General features: G+C 39.4%; 1 protein-coding gene across 8 annotated transcripts in view; it reads left to right on the top strand.

Annotated features, from left to right (window-relative positions):
* carmil3 (capping protein regulator and myosin 1 linker 3) overlaps nucleotides 1–26,234 on the top strand; it is a 77,454-nt gene that overhangs the window by 45,176 nt on the left and 6,044 nt on the right. For 5 of the 8 annotated variants that reach the window (XM_088311005.1, XM_088311009.1, XM_088311007.1 and 2 more), the window contains exons 16-35: nucleotides 4,131–4,235; nucleotides 6,975–7,044; nucleotides 7,159–7,240; nucleotides 9,308–9,404; nucleotides 9,503–9,557; nucleotides 10,189–10,361; nucleotides 11,723–11,791; nucleotides 14,121–14,214; nucleotides 15,703–15,801; nucleotides 15,910–16,029; nucleotides 17,280–17,393; nucleotides 17,721–17,896; nucleotides 17,978–18,071; nucleotides 19,768–19,893; nucleotides 20,734–20,800; nucleotides 21,018–21,205; nucleotides 21,756–21,835; nucleotides 22,196–22,315; nucleotides 22,840–23,008; nucleotides 25,538–25,913. In XM_088311005.1, the coding sequence (XP_088167131.1) occupies nucleotides 4,131–4,235; nucleotides 6,975–7,044; nucleotides 7,159–7,240; nucleotides 9,308–9,404; nucleotides 9,503–9,557; nucleotides 10,189–10,361; nucleotides 11,723–11,791; nucleotides 14,121–14,214; nucleotides 15,703–15,801; nucleotides 15,910–16,029; nucleotides 17,280–17,393; nucleotides 17,721–17,896; nucleotides 17,978–18,071; nucleotides 19,768–19,893; nucleotides 20,734–20,800; nucleotides 21,018–21,205; nucleotides 21,756–21,835; nucleotides 22,196–22,315; nucleotides 22,840–23,008; nucleotides 25,538–25,913 (2,474 nt within the window). The remainder of the gene's footprint in view (nucleotides 1–4,130; nucleotides 4,236–6,974; nucleotides 7,045–7,158; nucleotides 7,241–9,307; nucleotides 9,405–9,502; nucleotides 9,558–10,188; nucleotides 10,362–11,722; nucleotides 11,792–14,120; nucleotides 14,215–15,702; nucleotides 15,802–15,909; nucleotides 16,030–17,279; nucleotides 17,394–17,720; nucleotides 17,897–17,977; nucleotides 18,072–19,767; nucleotides 19,894–20,733; nucleotides 20,801–21,017; nucleotides 21,206–21,755; nucleotides 21,836–22,195; nucleotides 22,316–22,839; nucleotides 23,009–25,537; nucleotides 25,914–26,234) is intronic. The other 3 variants (XM_088311006.1, XM_088311008.1, XM_088311004.1) reach the window with 3 other exon arrangements.

The following is a 26,234-nucleotide window of genomic DNA, read 5'->3' as shown; positions in this document are numbered from 1 at the left end:
CGAAAAGGCAGTGTGAAGCCAACGCTTGCATGTGAGCATGCAAATTGTCTTTGAGTGCTACTTGAATGCACTCATATACTGTATTTATGTTTTCATTTTTATTTTTCAATCTGTCCTCTTAAACTTCTTGACCATGCGGACTGGATGATTTTTATGTTTGAGCCGTTTTTCTTTCCATCAGAATCACTTTGGTTGTTTGTATTGTGAATGCAGTTAGACAACGTTTGCGAAGAGAAAGACAGACAAAAGGAGCACAGAGCAAAAAACAATTCACAAAAACAACACAATAGATGGATAACAGAAAAAATAAAGTTTGAACATCACCTGCCACTCGGTTGCACTAAACGTGGGCTTATGCTACATTCTATCTTGGTTTCAGTTCAATAGCTGAAAAGAAGTAAACACACTCCCCACATAAGCCAACTTCTCCCCCAGAAAGAAGACACAGGGACATTAACTCATTTAATACCATTGACGGCTAAAGACGTCAACGATCCATTTTTTTTTACTCAGCTGGTCATAAATGAGTTATATTACCTAACTTTTATGGTTTGTATTAAAACTACAACTCCTGAGACCAGGCAAAGCAAAACTCTCCAGGTGTCGTACTTCTGATGATGACCAGAAAGAAAGCGATCCCACAAGCGTAGATGGGATAAAGGTAACCAAATTTACTCACAGAATAAGTTAAATGCCGACAAAGTACAACAAAAGGCGCAACACCAAGTCAGGAAAAAACAAAATAACATAAAACGCTTGCAACCAGTAAGGGTAGCAACTAGTACTGTCAAGCGATTACATTTTCTAACAATTTAATCACAAAAATTCCCACGAGTAATTGTGATTAATCACATAATTTAACTATTTTTTTGTGAAGCTTGTAACAAATATTGACTTGAATAATATCTTGGAATAAATGAAAATTCATCAAATATGAAGTATATTTAATTCAAAGACCGTTCTAATAGCTTTCTTTGATTCTTGAATACGCTCTAAACGGAGTCATCTTTATAGGCATCTTTCTGAGAAATATTTCTCAAAACTGCCCACAAGCGCCACACTCCAACAATGTTGGTTTGCAAGGCCCAGTGCTAACTTGAGCAGAGTTCTTCTTCTGAGATGATGTGCTAAAGATGTGCAGCTAATATGGTACAATATTTGCGAAATATGCAAATTATTTTTGAAGTCAATCAAACTGAGATAACTGAGTTTAAAAAAATTAACTGAGTTAAAAAATGCTAATTATTCTACAGAGTTAACTTTTAATTTTGACGGCCCTAGTCGCAAAGTCACTTGTCAGAAAAGAGACAAGGAAATTCCAATCACATAACAGAAACGCACACAAGTAAGGAGACCAAAAATACTACACACGAGAAATTACACAAGATGTGGAAGATTATAAATCATTGGCAATTATGTCAAGAAAATCATTTGGAGCTATAATAATGAGCAAGGTGAATAATCCGACAGCGGGTAGTTGACTCCGCAGTGCTTTTAAAGTCCACTGATGAGAATGAGAGACAGGTGCGGTGCTGAAGGACACGTCCCCCATTTAGACTGCGACTGAAAAAACAAAACAAAACCATGACACCCGGCTGATTACTAAATTTTTGGAACATGAATGGAGACCACCTGGAGAGAGATTTTGTCAAACCTCACTAAAAAAAAGCCCAAGCGACAGTTCAAATGAATAAACTTTTACCTCGTCATGGTTCTCCTCGCTTCACTTCCAACCGAGCTGCCAAACTCAAATCACTATATCAGTTTGTTCGCCATCTGCCTGTTTAATGTTGCTTTATGATAGTAATTTTCCTGATAAAGGATTGTTTTAGGTGTCGATACACAAACATGCACCAAACGTGATAGAACTTAAAAGGACCATGAAAAGCCGGGGAATACATACAGTTTTGTATACTACAGATTTTTTTATGGCCTGTTAGGTGCTGCAATGTGATTGCTGCGGCAATTATTTTGATAGTAATATCTGGGCCGGTATCCACAGCAATCACAGCCTGTCACCTTGGCCCACCTTGGGTAAAGGTTCACACTTGTGCCATCAGTCCATAAATTTTGTCCCATATTTTTTAAGGCTTGTCACTGTACGTTTTGGCACTCAGTTCCTTATTTGATACTCCCCGCCCACTTTTTTAATTTTTAATTTTTTAAGAATTTGCTGTTGACCATTGTAATTCAACAGCTCCATATTCTCACAGCTAGACAATTACTTGTTTTTTGCCCACCAACTACCAACTACTGGTTTTCATGTTGGTCCTACATATAACTAAATGTAGTCCAGCTAAGCAAAAGGAAAATCTGAAACCGAGTGTTTGTATAACCAATGTATAGTAGGAGGCACGTGCTTGACAAAGCACATTAATCTGTCACATGTTCAAAGCTTGCATGGAAAATTGGCGGGTTCAAACTAAAGGTTTTGTCATTGTGCAGCAAATCCTCATGCTAATACTTTTGACACATTGTATAAGAAGCAAGGCGGTGACCCACCAGTTTCAACAGTTGGCGCTGTTGGGATTTAACTAATCGTGACTGTGCTGGATTTAGATGAACATGTCCATTGTGTGTAGCATTGTGTTTGAAATTTGGGACAGCACATTTGAAAAACTCATCGACCCTCTTAATACACTAAAATGAACAAGACCCTCGGTCGGGCAGATCTTTCGTTGCCAGTTTAGACATAATATTTAAGACACAATTTTGCACACCTACACACTCACTCTCTGTTTTTTTTTTTTTTTGGTTGTTTGTTTTTTCTGTACAAAGCACACACGTTTAGTATTATTTGCTGCTGGCAGCCTGAGTCACAATGCAGTTCTATTTTAACATCAAGTTGTTTCTGCCCCCTCATCTTTCCCCACTGACACAACCCCGAACAGATATTACATCACTTACTTTTCACACTAGTCCTGCTTTCATTGGTGTTAACAACATGCAGGCTCATTGCCGCTGGTCAGACTGTTGCAATATTCTGATTCAACAAAGGCCCTCAAAGCTTGAAGTGTGCTGATAAGAGCATGGCTCATGACTAGGGAATAGGCCACCTTGTACCCTCTCTCACCCATCATGCAAGCTGCAGCTGTGTCACTTAGGAGAAGCAATAAACAGTGACACAGGCTTGGTAATATGTTGCTGACACAGCCTGCTGGCGGGTATGTCGTAAGAAAGCCACTGATGCAGGATTCGCTTGTGTGATATCAGCCGAGGTTTCATAGGCTCAGTCCCAATTAACTCAAATGGGTCAAAGATGAGCTGTTGTCTCACAGTGCAAGCTTATGTCAGCCATAAGGACGGGACTATAATGTAGAAGACTGACCTTCTCTCACTAAGCTGTTTACACAGTTTTTATTTTCAACCTCTTGATTCCATATATTTTTAATGCCTCAAATGGTGTGAACAACCCATGTTTGTTGAGTTACCTGGAAGAATGCTCAAAGCACTCTCATGTATTGCGCTTTGAAGGATCTACAAAGATGTTCATTTCAGATTTTAATTACACAGTTGCTGTGCTGTGTGCCACGCACACTTCCCAGGGACATGAATAATAGAATTTCTGAAAGTGGAAAAGAAATAATCATTCCAAGCCGGTTTTATACCTCCCCGCTAATTTGGGCATACAAGTAAATAACCTTAGCAGCAGTTGAAAAGGATATAAAGCCATTTTCCTGTTTTGCTGTAAGTAAGCTTCTTAAATCTGAATAATGCAAGTGATAAAAGCCGATATTGTCTCCCGTTCAAAGCCAAATGTGGTCTACGTTACTTCTGCGCATGACTCAGATGGCCACAGAACACAGATATAAAGTGCGTTCCGCTAATTTGATTAACAGGCCAGTGTACGGTACGATGTAGGCAATTAGTCTGAGAGATCATTAAACTTTTGGTTCAGACAGAAATTCTCATCCCGACTAACTCACCATTTTCTCTCCGCTGTGCTTTGACTGTCTGTCACATCCCTCATCAATTATGCCTTAAACAATCAGCTTCCCGCATTCAGTAGTATATTTTTCTCATGTCTCCATCAGTGCCTGATTGGAATCTATCCTTAAATCTGTCTCTCAGATATCGTCTTGCTTTCTACGCTTACCAACATCCCATTTTTCTTTCTGCTTCATTTCCAGGAAAGCAAGAGATTCTCTGCCAACTTTCCGACAATTCTTCAGCTCAGCATTCAGCCTGACTCATGTCAGCCTGGCCTCCATGAAGGTTCCTCCTGACTGGCTGAGGTGAGGTGAAGACTGTAATGCCATTCAAATAAATAATGTGAAATTGTGCAAATCCGCAGCAGCAGCAGCAGTAGTAGTAGTAGTAGTGCATCTGATTTATTTTAAGGAATACAACCTTGCAGCTTGGCAACAGAACAAAAATAGAAAGTGATTGCCACTAGACCAGGGTATATCTACATCTAACCAAATAATGGAATTAACTTCTAGCACAACCAATAACTAATTAATTAATTGTTGGCCGCCATTTAATTGAATGCCTTCGGATCAGACTCACAAGGACTGAACATTTTCTGGTTTTAATTGTATCATGATTATAAACAAAGCTAAACTGTCGCTTCTCAATTTTTTAAAATTGTATGCATGTTACAGTGTATTGGGATGGATAAATGCCACAAAATGATGGTGCCCAACACAATGTATATAAAATGCATATAAAATCTTCTTTCTTGTTTTTACTTGCATATAAGTTAATATTTCCCTCTGTATTTAAACCGTGAAATCATAGCGCACAGCCTCAAGCAGAGGGCTTTGTTACAGCTCCTGCAGTTGTCAAAAATTTGTAAATAAATAAGGTTATATTGTGTAACTGAGGAGCACTTGAGTTTACAATAAGTGCCTTGCTCAAGGGCACGGCAGCAGGTGTGAACAACGGTCCCACTGTTCTTAATCACGTGGCCACTCAGTCCCCGATAATGTTCTATTTCATCTACGTGATGCAGTAAAGGTGCTTTGTTTGAAATTTCTGCACTAAAAAAAATTTATTTTAAATTTACTGTCTGATTGTTTATAGCTCAAAAATAGCTGAACCAAGGGATATACGGTAGTTTAAATTCACAACTTGGGTGAACGTTTATCCTTGTAGCTCGTATGAGCTTTCAAAAAATATGGTAGTTAATAACAAGTTAATGGACATTTGTAAATAAATAAGGTTATATTGTGTAACTGAGGAGCACTTGAGTTTACAATAAGTGCCTTGCTCAAGGGCACGGCAGCAGGTGTGAACAACGGTCCCACTGTTCTTAATCACGTGGCCACTCAGTCCCCGATAATGTTCTATTTCATCTACGTGATGCAGTAAAGGTGCTTTGTTTGAAATTTCTGCACTAAAAAAAATTTATTTTAAATTTACTGTCTGATTGTTTATAGCTCAAAAATAGCTGAACCAAGGGATATACGGTAGTTTAAATTCACAACTTGGGTGAACGTTTATCCTTGTAGCTCGTATGAGCTTTCAAAAAATATGGTAGTTAATAACAAGTTAATGGGCTGGCATTTAAATTAAGGACACAGATGGAAACTCCTGTGCTCGTTGGTATGCCAACTTCACAAAATGTGTTGCAGGAAAAGTGACTTTCCCTACAGACGCAGTCTTCAATATTACGGATGCTCTGTTTAGGTGTTCAGCCAGCTGTTATCACACAAAGTAAATAAGGAAACTCACACAGCATAATGAGCTTAGTAAACATACCAATCTGCTGAAACATAAGATGATTCTGTGTGTGATGGATTGCGGCCAAAATGGGAAAAGCGGGCTCGCCACTTAAAACCTCTTCCTACTTTTCGTTATACTGTACATAACTTAATAAACAATCTTCCCCATGCCCTTGGCGGTTTTGCATTCACCTGTGAATGAGTTTGTTTCGCCGCTCATTGTGATACGGGCATGACGTGCATTCTATTAGGGATGTAGAGAAAAATTGATAGAATATCGATTTAAACTGCTTAGTTATGCATGCATAATTATTGATTTGCAACGCCATGTTAACCAGAGTCGCACTCTCGTGCCTCTGCTGCAAAAAATCTGCATACGCTCAATTCCTTGTCTGCCACGCACATGCACATAATCTGTAATCCGGTCATCTGTAAGGCAAAACAGAAGCATCGTGGGCAGTGTAGTTTCGTGGCTAAACCATGTTAGCGTTAGCAACGGAGTCTGGAAGTGGGCTCATTTGATCAAATTGCTTAATACAATGTAAATCTCCCTTTCATAGCAGCACGGCGGTGATAAACGAGCATCATTCAGGAACATACCGCATTTATATGTGTAGGTCATATTATGCATGCCAGAGGAGCAAAACAAAACCTTTTGTATTAAAGTTTAATGAAAACTAAATTTTTGTTTATTTTAGTTTTCTTTAGCCCAGTACCTTTCCCTAACGGTATTCATGTGGTTTCAGTCCCGTCTACATGAAAAAAAAATGGATTGGTGCCCAATTAAAGTGAAATAGGTTTATATGTATTTACTTAAGTATTTATAGGTAGTGTCACAGAAGCCGTGCAATTTAGCATAGAGGGTACTTTTTGGTTTCATTTTAAATAAAAATGCAAATTGCTTTTGTGGATGGCTGCGGCACCTCACGAGTGCACCGACACAAGTATGGCAGCAATTTAAAAAAATAAAAAAAAATAGATAAATGAAAAAAAAAAAAAAAAAAAGATTGATATTAGGGAATGAAAATCGAATCGAATCGAGGCTTGAGTGAATCATTACATCCCTACATCCTATGGTTAATGGCTTATTGATTATATTGTTTTTCTCTTGGTTGTATGTTGTTTTTTTTTGTTTTTTTTTTAGCTGTGTATAGAATGGTGCAAAACCAATGGGTGGATGAGCTACAGTATATGGGTTGTTAAATTGATAAAAAAAAAGCTGCATTTATGTGTGACTTTTATTTGCAAGTGTAAAAATCCCCACCCGCTCTGTCTGTTTCATCCTGCAATAACTATGTGTCCCTCCAGAGCTCTCTTCCTTGGTCTATCGAATAACCCCCACATCACCGATTTGCAGTTGGACATCAGCGCCTGTGAGGTATATGCGCTTCTGTCACCCGATGCTGCAAATGCTAGATTCATTCATGTTCTTGTTGATTGATGCTCATGTCCATCCTATCACGTTCCACATCTTTCTGTCTTTCCCTGACAGTTGAGGTCTGCAGGTGCCGGGGTTGTTCAGGAGCTCTTTCCAAGAGTTTCGTGCGTTGGGACTTTAGATATCTCCGATAATGGTAAGATGTACTCCAGATGCACTAGTGAAGGAATATGTGCAGATAGAGCTTCAATCACCTTTGTACATCAAATTTAGCTATTTAACGCTTAGCTTAAACAACATAAGCACATTTAAAACTTCCTCAAACTCTTGAGCATGTTCAACAGACAACAGTAGCACTTAATTAATTTGACATCTGCACTGTTTTGTTCACTTTAAACAGACTAGGGTTTGTTACCCACACTCGTTGGAACCTTTTATGCATTTGTAAATCCTGATATGGATCAAACATCCGGACCGAGACCCACTTTTGCTGGTTGTCACTGTCTGCTTCCAAACAGATTTTGCTGCGGTTCGCTTTAGACGAGAATACAAACCACTGTCGAGCCGCACCAACAATACTAGGCATATGCCTTTTGGGGATGAACAAGCAACTGTTGTGGCCTCCGTCTACCTTTTTTGGGTGGAAAACAAATACATTACTCCTATAAAACGTTTTGGCTAACATTTTGGGCATTGAATTTCAGGAACATTTATCTCAAGGTCACATGGTCTTCAAGGTTAAATACAAGGTCAAAATAAAGATCATAAGGTCAAGTGACCTTAACTTACTCAAAATCTAAAACTATATGGTATGGAAAAACTCAACATGCCATATCTCCCAAACCGCTGGTGCGATTTCTATGCTATTTTAGATTTGGCGTGGTGGCTGCCAGGATGGCCGAGTGGTCTAAGGCGCCGCGTTCAGGACCCAGTCCCCCCAGGAGGCCTGGGTTCGAATCTCGAATTTCCCCATTGTGGGACTAATAAAGGGAATATTATTATTAACATCATAATGAACAAATAAACCAAGTTTCGTCACATTCTGGAATGATTAGGTTAACTCCATCAGAAATGTTTACCTGGCTTGGTCTACACATAATCTGTCTTGACATAATGTGTAGTGCTGTCATTGTTTACGCTCTTGAAAATGGTGACGTACTACCAGAGCTCGTAGGTGACAGGAGAAATTGTTTCAAGATATTTGTAACTTTTTTTTTTTTTTTATCAAGCAGTTGCTTTGATAAAAGTATTAAAACAATCACCAACACTGTGCTAAAATAAACTCTATCTTTATAAATCATGTGACGTGTTTACGCTACATCGATCTGCTTCACTTTGTCCTGCTTTTGAAATCAGTTACAATTATCTGACATCTTAAATTAGCTGACTAATATTTACCACAAATTCATTTTAAGATTAATATTTCTAACTGGTTTATTTGTATAGCACATCTCACATACAAGACAATGTATTTAAAACCTTAAAAGCATTAACGAAAGGAAACTGAATATGAAAATGTAGCAAAAATCATGATAAAATGATTAGATTAAAACCATGTGTCAGCCTAGATAAATTAAAAATAGCGTGCAAATGGGAATTAAAACAGGAATAAACGAAAGAGTCACAAGCATGCTGCCTCAAACATTCATGTTTTCAGCCCCGATTTAAATGAAGTGACTGTTTGAGCAGACCACAGGTAGTCGGGAAGTTTGCACCATCGGTGAGGAGCTATGTCCCAAGTTACCAAAAGTATTATCTAAAAAGTGAATAATCTGAACACTGACTGAAATTGATGAGAACATTTAATATAGTTTATCATTTCAATTATTTCCTCTCGAGTGGTCTTCATTTTAGGTCCTCTCACAAACCTGCACTACTAAATATTTTATTTGGTTCTTGTAGTTAGCGGGCCTAAACTCAAACAGTGCGTTTGATTATTCTGCGACATGCTAAAATGCTAGCAGCTCAAGTGGCGTTGCATGAAGGCTGTTAAAGCCTTTTTCTTTTTAATGCCGCGTGTTTTTCAATACAAGAAATGCTCATTTCAGTTTGTTTAACTTTGTTTACTTGAAACTGCCCCTCTGAAAATGTTTTCGAGACAATAAAATGGTTATAATTTGACTACTAAACTAAATAAGTTTTTAATGGCATTCAATTGTTTTGGGCTGCACCCGTACAAGTTCAGTATGAAGCATGATTTTCCCCACCAATCAGTCTTTTTTTTTTTTACATAACTACTTTAAAAACCCAAACATCTTTCCAGGCTTGGATTCTGACTTGCAGGCTGTCATCCCAGCATTCTCAAGACACCCCTCCCTCAAACACCTGATTCTGGGGAAGAACTTCAACATCAAGGGCAGGTATGGACGTCGTCAGAGACGAGCCGTGCAGATGGTGAGGATAATGGGGATGATTCATGTTTTCCTTTTCTCTTTTTTTTTCCCAACTGCCTCCTCAGGGTGCTGGATGAAATACTGCAGAAACTGGTTCATTTGGTGCAAGAGGAAGAGTGTGTGAGTTGGATTATGTAATATTGCACACACGCGTGCACACAAATCCGTAGTGGCGTCACTATCAAAATGCACTGCGCTAATTCACTCCGTTTTGTAACCACGCGCTCAAACGGCCACAAGTATGACCTTGTGGTCGTTTATACAGTTGTGTCCACATCTGTATGATGTGAAACATAATCCCCCTGCCACGTGTATACAAGATGCAACCATGCATGGCAGCTGTGTTGTCTGTGGGCCCAACAGATGATTCATCTGGTCTCATCTTATTTGAACAACCCCCACCTATTCCCGGCGGCCTGCTTTGCTCCTCATATCCTGAGTGACGAGTATATTGTTTAAACATTTACTACAGGGATGTTGGCCCCAAGCTCATGTGTCTTTGACTGAGAAATATGTTCTAACCGAAAATACATATTCATGGCTTATCCCTCTTCTCTCTGAAGTGCATTACAGCCAAGCTCTTCGTTATTTTGGGACTGTTTCTCTGTAGGAGACTCTGTGTGCACGCAGAGCTTTTGTCGGGACATTGCTCTGAAATTTAGAGCTTCATTCGATTACAAATGCAACGTATCACTCACTTGCATTTTTTATGCTTGATTAACTTCACCTTTCTTTCGCTTTTATCCTCCAGGCCCTGCATTCTCTCTCTTTGGCTGACTCGAAACTACGCCAACGGGGCACCATGTTGGTCAATGCGCTGGGCTCTAACACATGCCTAAGGAAAGTGGACTTGAGTGGCAATGGCCTGGAGGATTCAGGAGCAAAGATGCTTAGCAAAGCCCTGCAAATTAATACAACACTCAGGTGAGAGCCCAAATGTGTAGTCCAAGGTCGAAATTGAGGGATTTCCTTGCAAATTAGGCTCCCTGGAGGACATGGGAGTTACGTTATGGAAGTTTTTAGAGGGCAGAAGAAAGAATAAGGTCAAAGAGAACATTATTATGTTTGAAAGTATTTGAAGAGATGAGTTGAAGGCCCTCAGTGGCAGAGCAGTGAGACAAAGAGTGAACAATGCTGAAGATGAGAAGTTGCGATTCGGCAGTCAGGCAATTCTCAGAGAGGGAAATGGAGAGCTTTGATGAAGGCTTGGGATCCCCATGCCCTTGATTTTTCTTTTTTTCCTTTTTTTTTTAGCCTGGCATATTCAGCTGCACGGTCATACAAAATGGTGGCTCTGTGTGCCTTTTTTATACTGGAAACATTTGTTATTTCTGTGCAGTTGTGGATACGCCTTCTGCGGTTGTTCATTTTGTGATATTTATTGCAATAAAGCCCGACAAAAGAAGAAGCGACAGACAGAGACAAAAAAGAAACGAACAGAAATGATGAATAAAACAACAGGACAATGGCAGAACAACATTGTAAATTTCGACTATAACTTTACATAGAAGTCGCATTCTTATTGGGGAAGTAAAGGCAAGAAGCCCTTTGAGGAATGGATGCAGAAACAGGATGGAATGGGACATGAAGTGCTATCTGTGTGTGGTGGGAGGATGCCGAAACACCTGTCGGGACATTGCAGTGCCAACAAGAAGACAGTCTGAGGAGTTGACGGGATACTACAGGCTGTGTCATTGAGTGGCCTCACATTAAACATCATAAATATTTTGCATATAAATATTGACTGTAATTATGATGTACTGTATTAGCATAGGTTAGTGACGTATAGATTTTCCACCTCTGGATGGGGGTTACTTTAGGGTCGCAGGAACATAACTCAGTCATAAACCAACAACAACATTGTTGCATTAGTAACAAAAAGGACTCTGAAATGTGATGAGTGATTGACAGGCAGCTTTCAAGGCATCCAAATAGAGAGACTAAAAATGGTGCAAGTTTGTTTATTCCTGGTTAAATTTCAAGGGCATAGAGACGGAAAGGAGGAGTTGAAAATGACAGGTTTATTAAAAATCAGGTAGCGAAAGTGCAAGTGTAGGTGGAAGATCATGTAACAGAAGCTCATTAGAGGCATGGCAGTTGTTTATGCATACCATATGCCGCGATATGAGTTCATTGCAATTTGCATAAAGCGATGTTGATCTTTCTAATGCACTGATGCAGCAATACAAATTCACAAATTCTCTCACAGTGAGAATATACCGATGTGTCCCATAATTCTCATCTTCCTCTCTCTGTGGCTGCCTTATTGGTTTGATCCCTCGCAGAAGTGTTACATGGGATCGCAACAACACCACGGCGACAGGATTCCACGATGTGGCAAGAGCATTGGAGCAGTAAGATGAACACAATAACACACATAACACCAGCCATATTTTGCATGCCGGATACGTCCGTAAAGCAGATGAGTCACACATTTAAAGGCAGTTAGTCATCATTATGCTTTGATGTTTACTCTTGCACAATATTTCATCATTCCAGGGATGCAACAAAACATGTACATGTGAAGTTTGACGTTTTATTTGTTCAAAGGTGTATGTGGGAGCATTTCAGTGGATGTACAAAGCTCATATTTTTACACCAAATGAAAGCAAGCTACAAGATGATGAGAAATGTTATAATTATTTGCCAAATGCCACCCACAGCGTGAGGCACCGCGGTTTCCAGAGGGGACAGTATCTTTCTCGCTCCTGTGCGTGCTTGGTGTTTGCTGCTGCACATACGCCAACTCCGGTATCCTCCCACATTACAAAAAAACATGCATGGCAGGTTGATTGGACACTCAAAATTGCCCCTTAGGTGTGAGTGTGAGCGCGGATGGTTGTCCGTGTGCCCTGCGATTGGCTGGTTGGCAACCAGTTCAGGGTGAACGCCGCCAACTGCCCAAATCTAGCTGGGATAGGCACAAGCACCCGCTGCCACCCTTGTGAGGGCAAGCGGTACAGATAATGGATGGCTGGATGGATGTAACCGATTTTAAATGAGATCAATTCTGCCCCATATCTTCCTGTCCTACCATCTAGTGGCCTTTAAAATTAATTACACATAATTTAGAAACATTTTAACATAAATTCCACCCCCTCGAGGAGGAACAATCTTTAGGTTAGGTGACTCTACAGTAAGCAAATAGCCAATGACATGTGCTCATAAGAAGTTACGCGAACGGCTTGTGGCCAATGCTAATAAGCTAATGTGGCTAACGGACACGTAAATATATGGACTAACTTCAGGATACAGCATAGAGCACAGAATGTACTTTTTGACACGAAACTAGTGCTATACTATGCTAAACTTCATTTGTAATCTTTTTAGGATAATTCTGCTTGTATGTTTTGTCTACCAAAGGCTTTTTACTTTTTTGTGACAGAAATAAAGGACGATAGTAGTAAGAGAACAAAATCCACCAGAGGTTGCCATGAAGGAAACAAATGCACAGTCTAAGCAGAAGAGACTGCAACAGCGTCAAAGTATTTTTGTTTAGTGCACCATTTTATCTTTGTCGGTGTGCATTTCCTGTCTCAGATGAAAATGCTGCTAGGTTATCTCTGCTGTCATCAAACAAAGGACTTTGTTCTTGGGATATTCTGAGAGTGGTGTCATGCATTTAAGTACCATCTATTAGGGCTGTTTGAAAACGGGGTGCACTGAGTGAAGATGGAGACTGCTGTCTGCCTCGCGCACTCGCCTCAAACTGATTTGCTGCCATATGCTTGTAAACTTGAGCTCAAAAAGGCAATGTCTGAAGTCTCAATTGATTTGACATTGTTTGATTCAGCTGGAATGGGCTCCAGTTTACCCATGATGTTAAAGAAGATTAGTGGGACAGAAAATGAATGAATGGATAATAATACAATAGACTAATTAACTTCTGCTTGTATAACAAAATTAGTATTGTCAACTTTTCGGTGTGCAGAATCAGAAATCCCTTTATTGTCATTGTACTCAAGTGTGCAACGAGATTAGAGAGCTCCCCTCTCCAGTGCAATACCACAATAATTCAATTAAATATATAAATGAGATAAATAAGAGAATAAATAGTGAGATGGAAAATAATACGAAATAGGATATATAAAAACACATCGCTTTGCTGTTCTGCAAGGTAAGGGTGGTCGTGTGTGTGTGAGAGTTTAGAATGGAGATGGCTCTTGGAAAGAAACTCTTTCTCAGTCCATTGATCCTTGATTTGATGCACCTGTAGCGCCTGCCAGAGGGCATCAGGTCGAACAGGTGTGAGTTTGGGTGGGTATTGTCTTTGACGATATTGAGAGCCCTGCTGAGGCACCGGGCGGTGTAGATGTCCGACAGTGAGGGGAGAGGGCAGCCAATAATCCTTTGCGCTGTTTTGACCGTCCTCTGGAGCCTCACTCTGTCCGCCTCAGTGCAGCCGCTTACCAGGTGGAGACAGAGTACGTCAGCAGGTTGATTGACTCTGAAAGGAATTATTTCCAACATAATTGAAAATTGTTTCTCAAAAATCAAAAGTTCAACCAACATATTGTGGACTTATTTAGAAGTGCCACTATATTTCACAGACCTGCACATTAGTGTGTTTATATATGTTTTTTCATTATGATGTCCTTAAATTAAATGAAGTAATTTTTTCCAACAGGCTGTTATAAATATTCTAGTGGTGAAATGTTTGTCTCCTATCTCTCAACTTTTTAGCAACTTTACACTGCAGTACATGCCCCTCCCCCTCAGCGATGCCACACAGGCGTACCGCAGTGCCCCAGAGAAAACCGACCAAGCTCTGATCAAGGTAAGTAAAAAAACATTTGAAATGTACAATGCAGGCTGTGAATAACCACATTGCCTTTTGAGATTGAAGCGAGACGTGTCAAATGAATGACTTCAATTTGTTTTTGCCTTAGTAATTAGGATCAAAGTTTCCTTCCCTACTGTGACAATGCAGACTTATTCAGACTCCTTTCTTTCAATATATGCCATGAATTATATGGAAAATATCTCAAATGAAGTGGCTTGCTCATTACTTAATTTGTAATTAATTAATTTTATATATATATATATATATATAGATTTTATATTATTCTATTTTATTTATTATATATATTTTTTAAGGGTGCATTGAACGGCCACTTACTTGTTCAGCCTGAAATATTGTGCCGTTAATGTTGAAACTTAGTCTAAAAGATTTAGAAACCAAAAGAAAATGTGTCATAAAATAAGCCTATAAATTATCCCAGCAGTATTCTTCACACACATATATTATTATTTAATCATTGTCCTTCATATATATTTAAATTTGGAATTTCTCAAAAGTATCGTTTTTTTAAACTTTTTTTCAGGTTCTGAATTAAAATACACATTCTTTTGGTGTTCAACCACAATAACAAGAGTTTTCAAGTGTAGGACAGTGTTGGGTGCATGTCTGGTTTTCCTCATCTTTAAATCAAAACAAATCCATCCATGCATCAATTATCTCAACCGACGAGGGTCACAGGCATGCTGGTGCTAATCCCAGCCGTCTTTAGGCGGTAGGCCGGGTACACCCTGAACTGATTGCTAGTCAATTGCACAAATGAGTTGTTATTCAGCTATATAATGTAGAGAATATAAAGAATCGTCATTATTGTTCTGACATACCTTTATGCGGACAGAGTGCTAATCATCCTGTATTTGGCCTCAACCCAGTGTAAAGTTCATGGCGCAGATGCCCAAAATTAAGAGCACAGTAATAAAAAGCGGTTCTCTAATGGTTAATACAATGTATAGAAAGTCTTGAACCTAATTCATTGTCATCCATGAGTTTTCAAATGTACTATTCATCCTGCCCTAACCATTTTCCGACAACTTTGGCAACATTTCTGCTTCACTGAATTAGTGGAAAAGAGGCTAATTAATTAAACTGCATTCATTTGGGCTGTAAAGTGGGTGCTGTCTAATTTATAATTAAATGGCATTAAGCAGTAAACTTTATTTTCCATATCTCTAACAATACTCTTTGAGCGAATAATTTCTTCTATAAAACTCAAAATTTGCAATATATATATATATTTGACTTATGTTTTCAAGTCTGTTAACTTTTCATTCCATCTGCAATTACTTAATTCCATTAGACGGCTAACTTAGCCACCTGAGAAAAGGCATCCAACTAATTTGCAAGGATCAAAGTTCTCCTCAGTTTCCTTATTACCATGCAAATTGCCTTTTTCTGTCACAAGCTATACTCTGTAAACAGCTGCTATCCTGCGTGTGTGCGTTCGTTGTTGTGTGTGTTTCATGACAGATCCAGCGTGCCCTGCTTAGAAACAACCAAACACAGCGTTTCTCTCAAAAGCAAGCTCTTAGGCTGCACCAGGGCCTCGTCACCAGTACAGCCGAACAGGTCTGTTTCAGTGTCTGGATTTGTGTACAGGCTCTAAAAAGAAGGTTGGGGATCAGAGGAAAAATCAATACCCATGTGTTTATTCATGTGCGTGTGTGTGTCTTGTAGGTGATGGAACGTTTGTGCGTGCGGGTGCAACAACAAGTTGGTGTCCTGAAAGGCTGTGAGGAAGCAGAGGAGGTCCAAACAGCCAGACAGATTCTTAAGGAAGCCAGAAACTCCAAAGCTGTAAGTGGAAAACGAACATCTTTCAATTTGAAGCCTTTTCCCAGGGTCCACACCTATTAAATGTGTTTGATAGCCGCCGGAAGCACTTACCCTTGGCAATCCGTATCATGCTGTGACCGTTTGATACCTAAACCTCAGACCGTTTAACTAGATTGAGCATTCCAATGCCTGTTTGAAGTGTGATAAACTTCCTTGGCCCGCCCCAGCACAGTTGGAAGAGGTGAGCCTTTTTCCGGCATGATTGCTCATGCTCGGACGCACATGGCCAACTAGTGTGTGTGGTATGATCAATGCTATTGTTCTTCCCGCAACAGCCGCTTTAGTAAACAACAGCAACAAAAAAAAAACAGTCATGAAAACTTCTGTAGTATATTGTTGAATTGCAAAGTGTGAAGTGCAAAGCGTGAATGGATGCAGAGCAAAGCCATATTGATCCATATTTTAAGGTGGAATTTAAATCACAAAATGCTTTTGCAAAACATTCTATGAACCCTCACTTGTCCGAACATGGTATTCTGATTACTATTTCGTTTGTGGAATATGAATTAAGCAGAAAAGTCCACCCATTTTTATCCATCTCACGGTGCATTTGTCTTGTAATTTGTGTCTTGCTGTTGACTGAAGATGCCCTCACAGTGCCTAAGGCACAGGTGTCGAACTCCGGTCCTCATGTGCCGTTATCCTGCATGTTTTCCAGCTCTCGCGCCTACAACACACCTGATTCAAATAATCTGGACCGTTATTAGGCTCCTTCAGAGCTTGCTGATGAGCTGAACGTTTAAATCAGGTGTGTTGCATCAGGGAGGGATGGAAAACATGCACGACAGCGGACGTCGAAGAACAGGATTGAAGTCCCCTATCTTAAGGCCTTATCTTACTAAAGTCACATGACCAAACTCAGAAACAGATGAGGGCTTGTTACCTGAGCCCTAAGACACTGTGATATCATTTTCAGTCAACAGCTGGTGGCATTACAAGACAAAATGGCCGCCCTCTGAGATGGATTAAAATGAGATGGTTGGATTTGTCTGCTTAATGTGTATTCCACAAACACAATATTATTCGGAATGCTATTTTTAGAAGAGTGGGAGCGCATAAAACATATTATTGTGTATCTCTTCCCATTAAAAATAGGCCCTAAGTGTATGGGACTGAGATGGATTGGATTTTACATTGTGCACCTGCTCTCACAATTGTATTTTTATGCCATTATTGATTGTCACCTCTTCTCTGTGGCTTGTACGTGTTAGCTGTATCCTTCCTTATGTGAGCTGGCTCATGTGCTGTCCGTGGATGGGCCAGTCAGACAACGACTGGATACTCTGGCCGGGGAACTAGCAAGGGCTGCTGACAAAGAGCTGCAGGTAAACTTCCTGTGAGATGTAGCCATAAAATATAATAAATACCAGATGTGTCATTTGTGATATAAGCAGTTGCATTTAAAAAAAGACCCCTTCAACATGTGCCTCTGCATTTATTTTTTACTCAAGAATGAGTTTACTCCTATTGTGTCCCATTGGGATTCATAATTGGGATTTTTTTTATATAATTTATTTTATGTTGTCACACGAAAAGTTGTGGACATTTTCTGACATCTTGACATACTCAGATGTTTTGTATTTATACACATCTTAGTGGTGAGACGACGGTAAATGTAAACTTCCAGTGTCTGATGCACAATTTGTTCACAGGTGGTCGTGGATTCAATGGTGTCCCTGTGCCGTGAGTTGTGTCCCATGTCCTGCTCAGCTGCCGAGAGACTCAGCCCACCTCTCTCGTCCATCTCTGAGCAGGTTTCGATCCCTCGCTCATCCATACGCAACGCCCTCATGGAGAGAGCGTCCGAGGATATTAACCGAGCCCTCGAGTAAGGATAAGCCCTTGTGAAAAGTGTTGTGACAAAGAATCACCTCAACAAGCACTATTTCACCACTTCTCTATGTCTCAGGGATGTGAAGTTGTCCGTAGTCTCCTATTTAACCAACTCCATCGTGGATCAGATTCTACAAGAACTCTACACGAGCCATAAAACACTGGTACTGGTAATATCCCTTTTCTGCATGACTTCTTTGTAGAGCTCTAGCAAGTAACGTTGGATCACGGTATGTTGTCGTTTTTTACTGCAATAAAATGGCCGGGTCAGTTTGTGAAAACAGTCAGTTTAGCTTCAAGATGCTATATTTTGTACATCACAGCCATATCTACAACAAACGTTTTATTAGTTCAAGATCATCTTTAGCAAAATTCGCTTTCTTCCTGTTGACAGGTATTTGCACAAAAAGAAATGTTTAGGCAGCATGTGAGTTTGGACTAAATTATGATATGAAATGAAGTGGAACTCTAATGCTATTAAAATTCAAAACTGTGTTCCTATGAACCTTTACATCAAATTAGTTAACTGGAATATGATATAACATTTTTTCCATTCATAGAATATTCCAGCCTGTGCCAGTGAATTGACGTAATATTTGGGGTGCGATAAAACATGACATTCAAATCCAAATCAAATTATATTAAATGGGTTTGTGTTTTAATTTGTTCGAATTACCTGCTAATTTACATGACGGCATATGGAAAGCACTTTGTTGCCGCTCCAGTTGTTCCGAAATGCGCAATATAAATAAAATTATATTATCTTGTATTGTATTTCCCTTGCATTATACAACAAATCATTGCGACAATGCTGAAAACCTGCAGGATTACTCAAGAATCTTTCACAAAGAGAAACGAGGATCTAATCAATCTTCACAGAATTGCAGAAAGAATACACTTAAGAGGCAACGTGAGTTTAAGAATTATTCTAGAGTCTGGGCAATAAACATACTTATATTGATTGCCCTACAGAGCTGCACTTGAAAATGTTCTTTTTAAAAGAAATGAATGGCCTTGTTTTTAAAGCATGCGCATATTTTTCTGTCGATAGATAACAAACGAGAACTAAATAGAACAACGACATTGGCGGTCACGTGTTGTGTTGGGTATAACTTCAAACGCTTATAAAAGTCATGGTGAAACATTGAAGCAAATGATAATAGCAAGGGGCTAATTTTTCCAAACATTGCTTCAGTTAAAATGTATGTCTGACTCTGTTTTAAAAGTCACCACATCTCAAGCTATCCACTGATTGAAGGTTTGTTTATTTGTTTGTTTCGGTTAAAAACCGGCATCTGGCTGTGCTGTTTGTCTGTTAATCAGCAGACTCTTAAGTAACGCATAAAAAAAAAAGTACGATCCGAATTTGAATAAACATTAGTTGACGAGGATCCAGTTAGCCCCCGAGCCACAAATCACGTGAAATACTGTTTATTAAAATTTGATCAATAATAAATGTTAACCAAGGTGCTATTAGAGGAGTCAGTGAGTTTGTATCTCCTTGACATCTAGTTTGAAACGAGGGAAGGGAAAAGGCGTCCGAGTGAGTAGGACGTCTGGTAATAAACATCACCTTCCATGTGTTTTTTTTTTTTGCATTCTGCTCACTCTTTGCTTGCCTTCTCATTCTCAGCTCTCTATTCTGCTGAAATCTATCCGCTTTCAACCTTGTGCCCCTTTTATTGTCTAGAAATTGCTTTTCTCTTAGGTCTGCTCAACAATGCTTTTTTTTTGGGGGGGGGGGTTCAATCATTACCCTTGTAGGCAGATACATTTTTGTCCCAGAATAGTTTTGTTCCAGTTGCCACTAGAAGTGTAACGATAGACTGTGTGTGATGAGCTGAATGTCTGCATGTGTTGCATCAGCTGCGGCAGGTGTCTCAGGCGAAGTGCTGGGATGATGTGGGAACAGGAAGACATACGATCAGACAGTCCAGACTTGTGGAGTCTCTGGAATTCCCGGATGAAGACGTGGGCGTCAACTTGGGAATAGTAAGTGTGCCAGATTGATTGCAGTGACGAAACGAGATGTTTGAATTTAAGGATGTCTCCCAGATGACTTGTGAAACATGTAGAATCTTCCACCCATTGTCCAGACTTCCGGAACAATCTGAGTTCGACCTGCACAATCTAAAGTGTGTCAACCCACTCCTACGCAAGCTCGAGCTACAATTTACAATGACAGTTGCACAGAGCAATTGGTGTTTTTTTTTTTTTTTTTAAATGACCAACATTTTTAAAATGTTTTTGTATGCGTTTGTGTGTGTTTGATCCTTAGCAGGCTACGTTTTGGTTCATAATGAATGAAAATGCCCTGATCTATGTTTTTATTTGTTACGCAGTAAAACTGTTCTACAAGCACACACTATGTCAGTGGTCCCCAACCACAGGGCCGCGTCCCAGTACCGGTCTGTGGGCCACGGCCAAAATCTTGCAGTACTTTTGGTGAATTGATTATTATATTAATATCATTATTCGATGCCAAAATAATTTCATTTAGAAAAGTGACCGACTTCTCCCCGTTACATCGGACTCTTGACACATGTCAAGATGCTAATTGTCTCGCATTACGCTAATATTAAACCCACACGCTAGCAAAATGAGTATGACCACGTACGAAGCCGGCTCTGCACATTATGTGGCGAGCACCACCCCGTTAGCGGTCTGCAAAATGTTTGGACTTGCATGAAGCGGCCCGCAGCCGAAAAAAGGTTGGGGACCACTGCTGTACGTAACGTAATCAGTATTAAAAATGACTGGCTTGTGTTGTAAGATTATATTATAACTCTTATAACGGCAATGCAAATCTATGACGTAATTCTTTGCCCGAAGGACACCATGGCCATAAAGAAACGGAGCTCCAGAACCAGAAGAATTCGTCCCGTCTCCACAAGGCCAAGTGAGTTTTTTATCCAATTGGTTATTGGGATGATTTGGAAAAGTTTTCAATAAAATTTAGAATGAGGTAAATTACGTGATTACTTAAATTATTAATGTACAGTATTCAAAATTAAGTGGCAAAACAACATATTGAAGAAATATCAAAGTGAAGAATAGAACGATATTTATCAAGAGAATAATAAAAATCATTTTGGTCCAACTTGGTTTTGTTTTAGGTCACGGAGACGAACCCAGTTCCTCCCCTACGCCCCCTGCTCCTCCGCCCTCCGCCCATCTTTCCCACTCGGCATCATGGGAGTGCCTGTCCTCCCTCCCCACCAATGGCTCACCTTTGCGCCATGTGACCCACGTAAGGCCCCGTCCTCCGCGGAGACACAGAGCAGTTCACCTTCCCCCAGAATCTGTGAGTTCATGGCAAATGACATGCAAGTGATTTCTAAAACTTTTTTTTTGAGCTGGTGACAGCTTTGCCTTGAGCTTCTTGCAGAATTTCTGAGGGGGAATCATCATCATCTGTCATGTGTGGGTGTTGAATGATGTGTTGATTCTCAATCTGAGCTCTATGTGATCTATATCAGCGTCGCTTTCCACAGATCCTATATGTTGCTCAGACATTTGCCTGCTTTGTGCCAAATTTCCATTAATGTTATTCTAGATGCCAGTGGCACTTTCCAAGAATAAGCTTCTGTTGGATTCAGAAACTGTTTCCTGTTTCTTTGTGCGAGAAATAGTTGTCTCCTGAAGGCCAACAGGCAGCTTCTTTCAACTTTTTAACTCTGGAGATTTGTTCCAAATCGCTTCAAATTTTGTTCGACTTCATTCAACTTTGTTTGGTAAAGCGGATTGCATTTTGTATTTGTCTATTTTATTATGTATGTCGTAAAGCTAATGGAGGCCTTCCAGCTGTCAGGGTTGGTTATTTGATATCTTGTTATTCTTTCTTTTGCTTGTAGCATTACTTTGAGAATGGAGGAGTCAGTACACTGGAAGATGGATTGCTAGACTTCTACAGCAAGAGAGTTCTCCCTGACAGGTAGTGATTATTTTCTTTTTTTTGGGGGGGGGGCAGGAAATCATTCAAAATGTATTCAAGTTTTCTGTCACCTCAGTGGCACATGCTGACATCACTTAGTAATAACATAAAGCCAAAATCTTTTGTCATTACAGCTTGATATTCAGTATCAATGGTTACACCATACTAATGTCATTTTGATCAAATTCCCTGTCAGATGGCCTCAAATTGTGGTGTTTTTTTTTTTAATTGGGCTTAGCAAAGGTTCCAACTTTTTATTCCTGTATGTGTGACAGAAATGTTAGGTTTCTGTGTTTGATGTTTCAATTTGAGAGTAAACGTATTCTAATTGGCAATTGTATTTTTTTCTCTCCCCTTCAGCCAATTGTCGTCCATCCATCAGGCTCAGTCACTGAGGAGAAAAAAAAGACGCAGCATGCTGTCCATTTTCTCTGGTTTCCGCAAGAACCGCAATTCCACCATATCAAATCAGGAGTTAGAGTAAGCGTTATACTGCACAAGGCTTGATTGAATGCTCAAAAGTCTTTCCATAGCACAGCTGGCATGTTATTTTGTGCCTCCATCAATGGGAAGAAATTTCCACCTCGAACTGTTCCCTGTGGCAATTTGCTAGTGCTACGGATATTTAAGGTGCATAACGGTAGTAGTCAAAAAGAAGGCAGAATATTTAATTGGATTTTATTGGAAAAGATACGAATGAATACATGCTAGATGGTATTTAATCATTCAAAGAGTTTTAGCAGTTGACAACGTTGTGTAGTCTTTTAGTTCCACAATCTTTCCACATTTTTCTCATTGTTACTGAATGTACGGTGGGAAAATAGGTCATCAGGAAATTATGGCATTAATACTGTCGTGCAAAAAAAGCCCAATGTGCTGCATAATTATGCTGTCAGTTGCGACATAAATACTAATAATTTAGACATGCTCACCTTGTTAGCTGCAGTCCATTACACCCAGTAACATACGCAATTTCGTCTGAGTATTCTTCCTGTCTGTTCCAGCAGCACTTCAGAGAATGTGTACTCAATGATTCAGCACCCAAAGGATGCTGGGAGAGCAGATATGTCTGTGCATGGAGCAAACGGGACCATGCCCTCACCTCGGGTCGGACAGGGTGTTCCCGTGCAAGGCTTGAGGCCCACCAGCCCCTCCTCCCTCATTCAGAGACAGGTATACTCTCAGCAAGGAGAGGCGTCTGCTCTTTAATTTATACCATAAAGCACGCTGTGATTAAGTTTTGATTTACTAAACTAAAACATTCTGTTGTTTTAGAACTTCCATACTCCTCTCTTTCTTGAAAACTCGTACTGCCCCACACAAGATTGCTACTACAACGAGTTGACATACCGTCGTAATGTTATATAGTGGATCAACACACTCGTTTAACACTGTGCCTACAAGAGACATTACAAAAATGTGGAGCGAAATATTAGATGTAGAATGGATATGAAAAGTCAACTCAGCTGCTGGTCAACTGCCATGATTTTGTGGTATGGAAAGGAAACTTTTCCACCTTATTGTGATTCATACCATATGCTGATCAATCACATCACAGCCGCAATTTATAGCACCTTTGATGATTAGAAATGCCAGATGGCCTTTTTCAAGCTTTGACAAAGGCTGAAGTGACAGATGAAACTGTCAGCAAGGCAAGAGATTTCTCGTTTCACTGGGGAAAAAATGTCTGGAAAAAAGAAACTCATAACCTAATTTAATGACGAAGACAGGATAAACATTATCACACAAAAATGCCTGGTACATCAGACAGGATGTTGTTTTTTTTTTGTTGTTTTTTTACAATTATTGTTTTGCTCTTACTGGCTTGATTTTCTTTTAAATTTGAATATGGCGAATGACCTCCACGGTCATTCGCCATATTCAAATTTAAAAGAGTATACGCAACTGGGGTTTAATATTTGGGATTTTTCACAAAAAGCTCAACTATGATATTAATTGACAAAGATAAAAATAAAGGACATATTTGCTTTAACTAGCAAAATGTCATCTCATGTATCATTTTTTTTTTGTCAAAATTACTCATTTTTATTTCCTTTTGTTTTTTTATTCTTTTTTCATTTTTAGTTTTAATTATTTAATGAGTTTTGGTTAACCATAATAACCTTCGTGCACATTGAATGTGTATTCAATTCCTTTGTTCCACACTTACTGAGAGGTGGGACTTTCCCTGGTATATACGACACCATTTCTTTCTTTATTTATTTATTTATTTTTAATGACAATTGTGTGTGCAGGTGAGTGAGACTGAGTGAAACTAGTACTAACTTGGTTCAGTGTAAAGTAGACTGCAATTGGCAATTGTAAAAAAATAAAATAAAATAAAATGAAATTGTACTGACAAGATCCGCCAATTTCCGTGTTTGTCATTCTCCAAAAGTACTCACACTCTGTAGTTAAGTAGCAAGACAAATAAGTGTGTACGGGGGAATAAAAGCATACAAATAAGTACTGATTCAAGTGCTCTGCATGTAAAAGTATCAAAATGTAAACTGAAATGTCTGTTTTGATAGCTGCGTACAAACCGTGCAATGTAAACAATGTGTTGACACGAAATAATTTTCCATGGTTACTCAGATAGTTCTCGAGTTTGCATTCTGCAGATTACAAACTTGCACATAGTGATATTTGCAGCTGAAAACCGTAATCGTGAACGTTTGGAGTGAATGAGGGGCGGGTTAAACGCGGAGGCTGACAGCACGTCTCCATGTTCAGGTAGTTGCCAAGGAGATGAATATGAAGTACTTTGCAGAAAGACCTTCTTGGGGCTTTCACTTCATGCAATGTAACTGCATCTCTAATAGAGCACGGACAGCGGTGCCCCAAAAACATGAACACTGGACACCTTTTCTGTTCAGGTTCATTTTTTGTGTAAGTAACCTTCATTGTGTTAGCAAAGCTAACACATATTCCGACTGTTCTCTTTTAATAATGTTAGAACTTGCCTTATAAGATGAAATGTCTGTTTTGGATCTAGTATTTTGTAAAATAAATTACTCGCAAAAAATGCAACTTGTAGTCCAGGCTTATGCACGTTTTTTTTTTTTTCTACCTCATTATGCATTTTTAGTCTGGTTTGATTTAAACTCCATGACGACTTGTCAGCCAGAAAATATGTTGTATTTGTACCTTGTATTGAGAAGAAAAAATCTATACATGCTGTAAATTGTAGTTATTTATTTATTTATTTTTACCAAGAGCTGGCTAGTGTTGGCCTAACTTTTATGCTAAATGTCTTCCCATAGCTAATGTTGTGATCCGAGTAGCCAAAAAAAAATGCTAAACTAGAGGAAAAAAACAAGGGGAAAAATACAACTTACGACTGTAAGATTTATTTATTTTTTTTTTAGGCTGGCGCAAGACACAACAAACACTAATTGCCATGGATCATCCTTGTAGCCGACAACACAAAACAATTCTCTTGACTAAGGCCAAGGATGGGAAAAATCTTGCTCCTATAAATATTTCCACGCTCCCTGGTTAAAATTCCACCATGTCGCTACTGTTCTGATAAAACCATGGTTCACTTTTCATCTCTCTGTTGTCAGTAGAGGAAAGTTCAGATCTCTGTAAAAAAAAAGGCAGATAACTTACAGAAACTTGACTCAAGTACAGTAACGAAGAATTTGTAATTTGTGACATCCCAACACTAGTGGTCTGATGTGCGTTCTTGTCCTTGGTTAGTCCACAGACCTGGTCAGTATGGTGTACAGCTGCATTGGGGCAGACATTGAGGAATCGGATACCAGCAGCAATTGTGACACCAAAACAATGGGTGAAGATACGGACAGGTCAACGGACATCTCGGAAACCTTGGCAAATAACCATACAAACGGACATGAGGCGTCCTCCAAGCAGCAAGCAGACAGGCTGGCAGAGACAGGCAGGCAAGAGAGGATCGTACCTCTGACTGGCTTGCAGACGGACTCGGACGAGGTCGCTCAACGTAGTGACAAATGTGCAAGCGGGGCTCCTGGGAGCCTGAAGCCTGAGCCACCACCACAGAGTACCAAGCCCAGTCTTGCTGCCATGCGGCAGAGACACCTTCAGGAGAGTTTAGGTACTGTAACTGCTGCTTTACTAGGTTGTGTCTGTCATTATGCTGATGTTGAATGTTCATAGCAAAAAAAAAAATTGTCTTTAAGTATTGAAACTTTTTTTTCAAACAAACTTGCAAAACAATTAGACATATGCCCATTTTGGCTTAATGGATTTGACATGATCAAATATTTAATAGGACAATAAAATATTTGTGTTAATATGTTTGCCATCACCCAACTATATCTACACACCATTTAATAAAATCCAAAAGGGGAACCAAAGGCTCTAACATGTGTGTGTGTATATATATATATATATATATATATATATATATACACAC

The sequence above is a fragment of the Idiotropiscis lumnitzeri genome, chromosome 12, assembly GCF_059441095.1.
Source record: "Idiotropiscis lumnitzeri isolate Australia: NSW breed Sydney's pygmy pipehorse chromosome 12, RoL_Ilum_1.0, whole genome shotgun sequence".
In the NCBI taxonomy this organism is placed as follows: domain Eukaryota; kingdom Metazoa; phylum Chordata; class Actinopteri; order Syngnathiformes; family Syngnathidae; genus Idiotropiscis; species Idiotropiscis lumnitzeri.
Note: the sequence above shows the minus strand (reverse complement) of the source record. Positions and strands in the feature narration are given on the sequence as shown.